We start from the raw sequence: 12590 nt of genomic DNA, 5'->3' as shown, positions 1-12590 counted from the left end.
ATCGCACGAGTTAGCGACTAGTATTAATAATGAATCATACAATGAATTTAACTAATATAGCCACCTATAATTTGAGAGGAACAAATATTACTCTCCAAGTACTGGATAATTACTCTGTCTCTAATTGGGAAAATTTTCTAAATAGCATAATTTTAGAAAAAATGTGCTAAATAGCACCTAGCCAAAATTATTTAGTTATGTAACACTTTTTTGGAACTTGGGTTTGCCAAACTTGAGTTTCACTTGGAACTCGAGTTTGACAAACTTGAGTTCCAAAAAAAATATTACATAACTAAATAAGTTTGATCTAGATCTTTTTTCCTAAATATTTTAAAAAATTATGTTACTTGGCAAAATATGCCATCCCTAGCTACCCATAATGTTATAGGTATTACTGCTATTACATGCCTGCCATTTAGAATGAAGCCACAATTCAAGAAACAAATGTTAAAAACATACAAAGGTATCCTAAACCGCACTTTGCAATAATCAAATTGTAATAGATGCAGTAATCCCTCACTGTGTTATTATTAGATATGCTTTACAAGGAACAAACGTTATGACACTAATTTGTAGTAAATCTTTTTTTTCCCTTACAATAAGTAAGGGGGTTTGAATTCATGAACTCAGTTTCTCATCATGGGAAGAACTTAATAGTTTTATTGAAGCTTTTGGCGATTTGAAATAATATTTATTATTTATACTTCTCTATAATATATTATTATTATAGTTAATTGTAAGAGTGTGCACCAAATCCACCAACCTAACGAAACTAGCCCAACCCAACCCAACTTAATGAGTTGGTTTCATGGGAGTTAGGTTGATAGTTTTTCTAACCCAGCTTACTTAACCCAACTCACCACACACACACACACACACACACACACACACATATATAGAATTCCTAATTTGTTTATAAGATATGAAATATGTATAAAGTGCACAACTCAAGGACCCTGGAGAAAATGGGCTTTTGCCATTTTTTTTTTTTAAATCCAGCATTTTGCCCCATTTCCCAAACTAATTAGGGAAATGTCCTTGTTTTGAAATTCAATTTTTGGACAATCGAGTTTCAAATTAAAACTCGATATTTGGACAATCGAGTTATAACAAATTGAAAATTTAAAAAAAAAAAAAAAAAATTCTTGAACTCGAGCTCCATGAACTTGAGTTCCATTCAAGTTTTTTTTTTTTTTTTTTGATCACCCCATACCTACAGCAACGTTCAAGGAGCACTATAGTGGCGTTTTAAATGGAACTCGAGCTCCCTGAACTCGAGTTAAGTTTTTCTTTTATAAGTTTGATAGCCCCATACTTATAGCTGCGTTCAGGGAGCCTTATAGTGGCGTTTTAAATGGAACTCGAGTTCCATGCAAATTTTTTTTTTTTTTTATAAGTTTGATCGCCCTGTACTTATAGTTGTGTTCAGGAAACCCTATAATGGCATTTTAAAGTCCTATAGTGGCATTTTAAATGGAACTCGAGCTCCATGAACTCGAGTTCCATGAAATTTTTTTTTTTTTTTTTTTTATAAGTTTGATCTCCCCATACCTATAGCTGTGTTCAGGGAACCCTATAGTGGTGTTTTAAATGGAACTCAAGCTCCATGAACTCGAATTCCTTGCAATTTTTTTTTATAAGTTTGATTACCCCGTACCTATAGTTGCATTCAAGAAATCCTATAGTGGTGTTTTAAAGCCCTATAGTGGCGTTTTAAATGGAACTCGAGCTCCATGAACTCGAGTTCCATGCAAAAAAAAAAAAAAAAAAAAAAGATCGCCCCATACCTACAGCAACGTTCAGGGAGCACTATAGTGGTGTTTTAAATGGAACTCGAGCTCCCTAAACTCGAGTTAAGTTTTTCTTTTATAAGTTTGATAGTCTCATACTTATAGCTGCATTCAAGGAGCCCTATAGTGGCGTTTTAAATGGAACTCGAGTTCCATGCAATTTTTTTTTTTTTTTATAAGTTTGATCACCTCGTACTTATAGTTTTGTTCAGGAAACCCTATAATGGCGTTTTAAAGCCCTATAGTGGCATTTTAAATGAAACTCGAGCTCCATGAACTCGAGTTCCATGCATTTTTTTTTTTTTTTTAAAGTTTGATCTCCTCGTACCTATAGCTACGTTCAGGGAGCCCTATAGTGGTGTTTTAAATGGAACTCGAGCTCCATGAACTCGAATTCTCTGCAATTTTTTTTTTATAAGTTTGATTGCCCTGTACCTATAGTTGCATTCAAGAAATCCTATGGTGGTGTTTTAAAGCCCTATAGTGGCATTCTAAATGGAACTCGAGCTCCATGAACTCGAGTTCCATGCATTTTTTTTTTTAAATTTTTTAGTTTGATTGCCCTGTACCTATAGCTGCGTTCAGGAAGCCCTATAGTGGCGTTTTAAATGGAACTCGAGCTCCATAAACTCGATTTCCATGCTTTTTTTTTTTTTTTATTAAGTTTGATCGCCCCATACTCGATTTTCTACAAATTGAGTTTTACATTGAAACTTGATTTTGAGAAAATAGAGTTTCAAAACAAGAGAATTTTCCTAATTAGTTTGGAAAAGGGGGCAAAACGTTGGTTTTTTTGCACGAAAAGGGCATTTGCCCATTTTAGCCCAAGGACCCTACCTAACCCTTACCCAACACGAACAATGTGGGTTGGATTGGGTTGTGAAATATTTTTTTATTGAAAACAACCCTCCAATTCAACCCATGTGTGCCCCTAGTTAATTGAGTTTTACATCCTTAAACATCATCGATCCACACACATCCTTAGAGGGGATTTATATCCCATGCAATACCACTTGGTTATAGCATAGTGCAATTTTCTCAACAATTTTTACTTTTGAGTAGTGTTTATTAGTTTTACCCACATGTTAAGTCATTTTTTTCAATTGCTTTTTCGTGTTTGTATAAAAGTGTGTGCATTAATGTGTATGCAACAAGTTTTTACCTTTACTTTTTATTCTTTTTCAAATTTATTTATTCAAAGGATTACCTCCAAAGATACAAAGCAACTTTTAATCCAAATATTTCAAAACTATGAGAAAATCTAAAGATACAAAAGTTTGACAAAAAATTTGACACCAATTGATGAGGCAAATTGTTAGTGGTAGATAAAAAAAAAAAAATATATATATATATATATATATATTAGTGATAAGTCCAAATAAGAATCAATGAAAACTTACTAACTCATCGTGCATGAATAGATAGCATCACTCCAAAACTAGTGCACCATGCAAGCACGATCCCCTTATAGCTATTCTACAATTCCTTATGATACTCTTTTTTTCTTTTTCTTTTTTCTTTTTTTTTTTTTTTTAATACTGTCCTCGCGCTAGCCATTGGGATTCGAAAAATAGTAAATACATGTGATTTTTTTTTTAATTATTATTATTTTTTCACATTTTGTTAAAAGAATAAGTTTTTCATGGGTCGGGAACGTTGTCGTGTATATATAACACTATAACTATAACTGCACCTAGTTCAGGAGATAGTAATTTACTATTAGTGAACTTGATTTTCAACTGAGTTTATCTAAATTTTTAGAGAAAAAGATATTATTATATTTGGTGGGAATCTCAATATTGTTATCGATTTTATAATAATAGATTAATTTGGAATTTAACTTGAAGTTTTTTCCTTCAAAAAGCATGAGAATGTTTTTTAAATACATTATTGTATTTTTGTGTGTGATTGATATATTTAGGTTTTGTTCATTTTGATAATGATTTCTACAATGATAATTTTATAATCATCTTCATTTACTATGACATTCTATTTGGAAGAAGGAAGATTTGAACCCTAAGTTACAAGGTTCTGCAAATCTATAATAGAATATCATAGTAAATCAAGATGCTTCAAATTGTTATACATTGATCAAATAATTGACTCACAATCATATATATATAGTCAAATATGTATTATTTCGGTGCAAATACTTTTAGAGGATTTGGTGCAAGGGATACATGTTCGAAAGAACGAAGTAGAGGTTGCCTTAATTCAAAACCTGAATCAAGAATAGTCATATCTAAGCACACATTCTAAAAATTACTTATTTGAAAGAATCAGAATTCAGATGAAATATCTCAAATTCAAACCCAAATTAGCCTAGCTTCAAATATGGGCCCTGTTGAACCAAAACCAACTATCACAAACCAAAATTTCATCAAAAAATTTCTCGAGATGCAAAGTTTTCCCCTTGTCAGAATGATCCAATGAAATCTTTCCATTCTCATGATCTTATATATTCATATATTCTAATGCAATTCATCAGTTTTTTTTTTTTTTTTTTTTTTTTTAACTGATTCTACGTATTTTTCAACCATGATGAAATCTACTAGACAAATTATAGATTGACCAAAATGACAAGCATCATAGGCACCATATATTAGTTATAGATAAAATATTATATATTCATATCAACTCTGTTTTTAATTATACTTCTCTCTTTTTGTCCTAACTCTTTTCTTTTATAGAACTTCCTCCTCAGCTAGCTCTTTGCAAGCATTCCTTATAAAATAGTACAATATCATTGATCTCTTTTTTTTGTTTTTCACTGTCTTTTTTGTTTTTCAAAAAGTAAATATGTGGNTTCGAAAAATAGTAAATACATGTGGTTTTTTTTTTTTTTTTTTTTTCACATTTTGTTAAAAGAATAAGTTTTTCATGGGTCAGGAACGTTGTCGTGTATATATAATACTATAACTATAACTGCACCTAGTTCAGGAGATAGTAATTTACTATTAGTGAACTTGATTTTCAACTGAGTTTATCTAAATTTTTAGAGAAAAAGATATTATTATATTTGGTGGGAATCTCAATATTGTTATCGATTTTATAATAATAGATTAATTTGGAATTTGCCTTGAAGTTTTTTCCTTCAAAGAGCATGAGAATTTTTTTTAAATACATTATTGTATTTTTGTGTGTGATTGATATATTTAGGTTTTGTTCATTTTGATAATTATTTCTACAATGATAATTTTATAATCATCTTGATTTACTATGACATTCTATTTGGAAGAAGGAAGATTTGAACCCTAAGTTACAAGGTTCTGCGAATCTATAATAGAATATCATAGTAAATCAAGATGCTTCAAATTGTTATACATTGATCAAATAATTGACTCACAATCATATATATATATATATATAGTCAAATATGTATTATTTCGGTGCAAATACTTAGAGGATTTGGTGCAAGGGATACATGTTCGAAAGAACGAAGTAGAGGTCGCCTTAATTCAAAACCTGAATCAAGAATAGTCATATCTAAGCACACATTCTAAAAATTACTTATTTGAAAGAATCAGAATTCAGATGAAATATCTCAAATTCAAACCCAACTTAGCCTTCAAATATGGGCCCTGTTGAACCAAAACCAATTATCACAAACCAAAATTTCATCAAAAAATTTCTCGAGATGCAAAAGTTTCCCCTTGTCAGAATGATCCAATGAAATCTTTCCATTCTCATGATCTTATATATTCATATATTCTAATGCAATTCATCAGTTTTTTTTTTTTTTTTTTTTTAACTGATTCTAAGTATTTTTCAACCATGATGAGTTGGCAAGTTTAAACAACATAACTAATAATCATTCAACAAAGCTTTCCACAGTTTCAACAACTCCTCGTAATTCATTAATGACCACTCCAATTTCTTTGAGAATATGATAATGATAATTAATTATAAAAATAAAACCAGATTAAAAAGATAAGGGTAATAGTCTTATATAGATAGATATTAGAAAATCATATATATACGTATATAGTTAGATGAACCCCACTTAGCCGGTGTCCATGTATTAAGTCTCCCATTAGGAATGGGATTTTATTGGATGTTGATGTCTCCAAATCATGTTTGTATGCAATGCAAACTCTTTCATAAAAAGGAGGTGCCGACTTACTCTTCTATATATATGTATAAACCTATGTGTGTTACCGCAAACTATTCTTTTGTTTCTACAAACACTTCTTTCTCATCCTCAAGGTACGTTCTTCATAGCTTTCTCTCTTTAGTTTTCATTGCTGTATGTTTTTCCTTTAATGGTTTGTGTTTGTGCAATTCTTTCTTTAATAGTAGTTTGTGTATGTTTTTCCTTTCATGGTTTATGTTTATGTTTTTCCTTTAATAGTCTGTGTGAGTATATTTCTTGGTACTTATGCAAAATCTTTAAAGATGCCTTCATATTCTGTTAAATTCTCTCACAACAATCTTTACTTTTTTACTATTTTCAATTTTTTTTTTCAAGGATTTAGATTCAAAGTTATGAAAGCAACTTTAAATCCAAACCTTTCAAAACTTTTTCTATTGATGAATTAAAATTAAAGCTGGTGACTTTATTTCATAAAGTCATATTTTTTTTTAAATATTCTTAAGTAGAATGATATGATTAAAAAAAATGCAAAATTATATTTATAACCATGTTAATTACATGGGAACCTAATTCAATTTCAATTAGGAGAGAAGTTCAATTAGAATTAGGAGAAGAAGCTACAAATCAAATGGAAACCTAATTCAATTAGAATTAGGAGACAGAAGTTACCACATAGAATAGACATCTAATTCAATTAAAATTAGTAGATACAGTGCCCTTATATAAATAAAGGGCAGGCTGCAGGTTTATTTGGCCGGTGAAATATAGAGAATAGCGTAGATAGGTGAGTTTACATATATTTCTAGAGAAAAAAAAATATTATTATATTTGATGTGGATCTCAAGTTGAATACAGATTTGAAAAGATGCTATATATTGATTTTGTAATCATAAATTGAGTAAATTCCATTAACATATTATGAGTTTTGGGTATTGCCAATTAAGTTCAAGACTTTTTAAAATTGATCAATTTGGTCCCTAAGGTCAACTTAGTCCCTATAACAGTTGAGGAAAAAATAACTACCTAATTTGGGATTTAGTTGGCTTTAGGGACCAAATTTTTTAGTTTTGAAAAGTTTTAGTCTTGGTTTAGAGTATGTTAGTGGAATTTATCATAATAAATTTATTTGGAATTTGTCTAGTAGTTTTTTTCTTCAAAGAGAATGAAAGTATTTTCCAAGTAATTTATTGTGTTTTGGTGTGTTATTGTTATTATTTTTTAATTGCGTTTTTGGGGTTTTTGTGTGTGTGTGTGTGTGTGTGTTGTTGATATTGAAGTTTGGTAATTTTGGTGATAATATTTTTATGACTATTAATTCAAATTGTTAGTTTGTTTTGACGACTTCTACTTCCTTGCCTATCACTTGTAATATTATGCCTATCCTAATTATATTATTAATGAATAAACTTGAAAATACATGGGCAATGATCGATTGGCGCACCAATTTTCGTAGAGAATTTATTTTCTATATAGTTTGTATCTTTCTTTTCTTTGGTCGATAGATAGTTGTTGATATCTTTCTTTTCTTTATGCAGGAGAAATGCTATTGGATTGTTTATAGTGCAAGTAAGTATTTTTTTTTTTTTTTTTAATTTTAATGCTTGTTAAAGTCTATTCCTTTTTTTATAATAGTTTTGGCTATTCTGTCTGCTATCAACTTGCTTTGTGGGTCTCTAAGGTTAATTTAGAGATCTCAAGTAGTGAAAAATTCAAAATCAATTTGATGATTTCTTTTTGCAAGTTATTGGTCTGTGGCGGCTGAATGTGTTGGGGTGGGGTTGCTATATATATATATATATATATTTTTTTTTTTTTTTTTGTGTGTTTGATTTTGAATTTTTTTTAGGTGGGTTTTTTTTTTCATTTGAATTTGCTGGGATAACCATAGTGTTTGTATTTGGAGTTGCTATTTTTTTTTTTTTTTGGATGTGAGCGTGTTTGATTTTGTAATTTTTTAGGTGGGTTTGTGTTTGACTTTCAATTTGCTGGGATAGCTATCTATAGTGTTTGTATTTTTTTTTGTTTTGTATCTTTTAATTTATTTTAATTTAATTACAATCTTAATTGNTTGATATCTTTCTTTTCTTTATGCAGGAAAATTTTCAGCGACTGTTAACAGAGGACACCAAAACTCGTGAAGATTTCTAGCAATGGCTAGAGAACAAATAGGAGTTCTCAAGGCACTGGACGCTGCGAAGACCCAATGGTACCATTTTACGGCAATTCTGGTTGCTGGAATGGGTTTCTTTACTGATGCATATGATCTTTTTTGCATTTCCCTGGTAACCAAGTTACTTGGCCGCATATACTACACAGTTCCAGGTTCATTAAAGCCTGGAACATTGCCTCCCAACGTAGCAAATGCTGTGAATGGTGTTGCATTTTGTGGCACCTTAGCTGGACAGCTCTTCTTCGGTTGGCTTGGTGACAAATTAGGCCGCAAAAGGGTGTATGGAATAACCCTTATTCTCATGGTTGTGTGTGCTTAGCCTCAGGGCTGTCTTGAATTTAAAAAAAAAAAAAAAAAAAAACTTTTTCACGTCAAAAATAAAATTCTTTTGATTACCAAAAATTAATTTTTGGTAATTAAAATTTTTTTTTGGTGGTTTTTTGGCTATAGCGGCGTTTTCTATAGTGGCATTTATAAACGCCACTATTGTACCGCTACTATAGGCCTATAGTGGCGTTTGTAAACGCCACTATAGACCTTTTTTTATTTTTGAAAAATGCTATAGTGGCGTTTGACAAACGCCACTATAAGTCTACCCTGTAGTGGCGTTTGACAAACGCCACTATAGTATTTTTCAAAAATAAAAAAAAAGGGTCTATAGTGGCGTTTGGAAACGCCACTATAGGGTGGACCTATAGTGGCGTTTTTGAGAAACGCCACTATAGGCCTATAATAGCGGTACAATAGTGGCGTTTACAAACGCCACTATAGCAAACGCCACTATAGCCAAAATGGGCCTATAGTGGCGTTTTTTGGACCTGTAGTGGCATTTCAAAAACGCCACTATAGGCCCAGTTTTTTGTAGTGAATTATGAAAGCAACTTTAAATCCAAACCTTTCAAAACTTTTTCTATTGATGAATTAAAATTAAAGCTGGTGACTTTATTTCATAAAGTCATATTTTTTTTAAAATATTCTTAAGTAGAATGATATGATTAAAAAAAAATGCAAAATTATATTTATAACCGTGTTAATTACATGGGAACCTAATTCAATTTCAATTAGGAGAGAAGTTCAATTAGAATTAGGAGACAGAAGTTACCACATAGAATAGACATCTAATTCAATTAAAATTAGTAGATACAGTGCCCTTATATAAATAAAGGGCAGGCTGCAGGTTTATTTGGCCGGTGAAATATAGAGAATAGCGTAGATAGGTGAGTTTACATATATTTCTAGAGAAAAAAAAATATTATTATATTTGATGTGGATCTCAAGTTGAATATAGATTTGAAAAGATGCTATATATTGATTTTGTAATCATAAATTGAGTAAATTCCATTAACATATCATGAGGTTTGGGTATTGCCAATTAAGTTCAAAACTTTTTAAAATTGATCAATTTGGTCCCTAAGGTCAACTTAGTCCCTATAACAGTTGAGGAAAAAATAACTACCTAATTTGGGATTTAGTTGGCTTTAGGGACCAAATTTTTTAGTTTTGAAAAGTTTTAGTCTTGGTTTACAGTATGTTAGTGGAATTTATCATAATAAATTTATTTGGAATTTGTCTAGTAGGTTTTTTTCTTCAAAGAGAATGAAAGTATTTTCCAAGTAATTTATTGTGTTTTGGTGTGTTATTGTTATTATTTTTTAATTGCGTTTTTGGGTTTTTGTGTGTGTGTGTGTGTGTTGTTGATATTGAAGTTTGGTAATTTTGGTGATAATATTTTTATGACTATTAATTCAAATTGTTAGTTTGTTTTGACGACTTCTACTTCCTTGCCTATCACTTGTAATATTATGCCTATCCTAATTATATTATTAATGAATAAACTTGAAAATACATGGGCAATGATCGATTGGCGCACCAATTTCCGTAGAGAATTTATTTTCTATATAGTTTGTATCTTTCTTTTCTTTGGTCGATAGATAGTTGTTGATATCTTTCTTTTCTTTATGCAGGAAAATTTTCAGCGACTGTTAACAGAGGACACCAAAACTCGTGAAGATTTCTAGCTACTTTTTAAAATTGATCAATTTGGTCCCTAAGGTCAACTTAGTCCCTATAACAGTTGAGGAAAAAATAACTACCTAATTTGGGATTTAGTTGGCTTTAGGGACCAAATTTTTTAGTTTTGAAAAGTTTTAGTCTTGGTTTAGAGTATGTTAGTGGAATTTATCATAATAAATTTATTTGGAATTTGTCTAGTAGTTTTTTTCTTCAAAGAGAATGAAAGTATTTTCCAAGTAATTTATTGTGTTTTGGTGTGTTATTGTTATTATTTTTTAATTGCGTTTTTGGGGTTTTTGTGTGTGTGTGTGTGTGTGTGTTGTTGATATTGAAGTTTGGTAATTTTGGTGATAATATTTTTATGACTATTAATTCAAATTGTTAGTTTGTTTTGACGACTTCTACTTCCTTGCCTATCACTTGTAATATTATGCCTATCCTAATTATATTATTAATGAATAAACTTGAAAATACATGGGCAATGATCGATTGGCGCACCAATTTTCGTAGAGAATTTATTTTCTATATAGTTTGTATCTTTCTTTTCTTTGGTCGATAGATAGTTGTTGATATCTTTCTTTTCTTTATGCAGGAAAATTTTCAGCGACTGTTAACAGAGGACACCAAAACTCGTGAAGATTTCTAGCAATGGCTAGAGAACAAATAGGAGTTCTCAAGGCACTGGACGCTGCGAAGACCCAATGGTACCATTTTACGGCAATTCTGGTTGCTGGAATGGGTTTCTTTACTGATGCATATGATCTTTTTTGCATTTCCCTGGTAACCAAGTTACTTGGCCGCATATACTACACAGTTCCAGGTTCATTAAAGCCTGGAACATTGCCTCCCAACGTAGCAAATGCTGTGAATGGTGTTGCATTTTGTGGCACCTTAGCTGGACAGCTCTTCTTCGGTTGGCTTGGTGACAAATTAGGCCGCAAAAGGGTGTATGGAATAACCCTTATTCTCATGGTTGTGTGTGCCTTAGCCTCAGGGCTGTCCTTTGGTCACTCAGCAAAGGGTGTCATGGCCACATTGTGTTTCTTCCGATTCTGGCTTGGCTTTGGTATTGGCGGCGATTATCCCCTTTCTGCTACAATCATGTCTGAATACGCAAACAAAAAGACTCGTGGGGCATTCATTGCTGCAGTTTTTGCTATGCAAGGATTTGGAAATTTGACTGGTGGGATTGTTGCTTTGATAGTTTCAAGTGCCTTTGATCATGCATACAAGGGTCCTGCATATAATATTAATCCTGCAGCCTCATTGCCACCGCAAGCTGATTACGTCTGGCGGATAATTTTGATGTTTGGAGCTATCCCTGCTGCTCTCACTTACTATTGGCGTATGAAAATGCCTGAGACTGCTCGTTATACTGCCTTGGTTGCCAAGGATGCAAAACTGGCCGCACAAGACATGTCTAAGGTATTACAAGTAGATCTGCCGAATCTGAACAAGTCAGGACAGATATAGAGAACCCTGCTCAAGAGACAAGCAAGAATTCCTTTGGCTTGTTCTCCAACCAATTCATGAAACGCCACGGGCGTCACTTGGTTGGAACCACTGTTTGTTGGTTCTTGTTGGACATTGCCTTCTATAGCCAAAATCTTTTCCAGAAGGATATCTTTAGCGCAATTGGTTGGATTCCAGCAGCACCAACAATGAGTGCTCTCAAAGAGGCTTTTACAGTTGCAAGAGCTCAAACACTAATAGTTTTGTGTGGTCTTATTCCTGGGTATTGGTTTACAGTGGCTTTCATTGATTATTTGGGACGGCGCACAATCCAAATTGTGGGGTTCTTTTTCATGACTGTCTTTATGTTTGCTCTTGCTATCCCTTACCATCACTGGACTCTAAGTGAAAACCGAATAGGGTTTGTTGTCATGTACTCCCTGACCTTCTTCTTTGCAAATTTTGGACCCAATGCAACCACATTTATTATACCAGCAGAAATATTTCCTGCAAGGCTTAGGTCCACATGTCATGGAATATCAGCAGCCGCTGGAAAGGCTGGTGCAATTGTTGGGGCCTTTGGATTTTTGTATGCTGCACAAAGCACCAACCGGGCCAAAACTGATGCAGGTTATCCAACAGGTATTGGAATGAGGAATTCACTTATTGCGCTTGGGTGCATCAACTTCTTTGGAATGTTGTTTACCTTCTTGGTGCCAGAATCCAAGGGAAAATCGTTGGAAGAATTGACAGGAGAGATTGATGAGGAGGAAAATGGACAGACAGTGGAGCTCCCTGTTTCCTCTAGTACTAGTAGGACCTTTCCAGTTTGATTTGGTCAGTTTAATAGCTTACTTATCACAAAAAGTTCATGGAGTTACGTAAATTTTTTTATTGGATATTTGCTTTGTATTCAAATTAGTTTGCAGTAGGTTAATAGCTTATTTATCACAAATAGTTCATACAGTTATGCATAAGTAATGGTGGTTTTTAATTTTTCATTGGATATTTGCTTTGTGAGCTATTGGTAGCTCTCAAATCAATCTAGTAATCTTTTGACAATTTATAAAAC

The 12590-nt window shown here is 32.2% G+C and overlaps 1 protein-coding gene across 1 annotated transcript; it reads left to right on the top strand.

The window, feature by feature from the left end:
- Window positions 1-10663: 10663 nt before the first annotated feature.
- On the top strand, window positions 10664-12351 carry LOC112002196 (inorganic phosphate transporter 1-1). Its single transcript, XM_024034350.2, is given in 2 exon segments — window positions 10664-11504; window positions 11507-12351. Coding segments are annotated over 2 exon segments (1635 nt in total). The 5' UTR covers window positions 10664-10714.
- The last annotated feature ends 239 nt before the right edge of the window (window positions 12352-12590 follow it).

This window comes from Quercus suber, unplaced genomic scaffold, assembly GCF_002906115.3.
Source record: "Quercus suber isolate HL8 unplaced genomic scaffold, Cork oak 2.0 scaffold_6, whole genome shotgun sequence".
Classification (NCBI taxonomy): domain Eukaryota; kingdom Viridiplantae; phylum Streptophyta; class Magnoliopsida; order Fagales; family Fagaceae; genus Quercus; species Quercus suber.
Note: the sequence above shows the minus strand (reverse complement) of the source record. Positions and strands in the feature narration are given on the sequence as shown.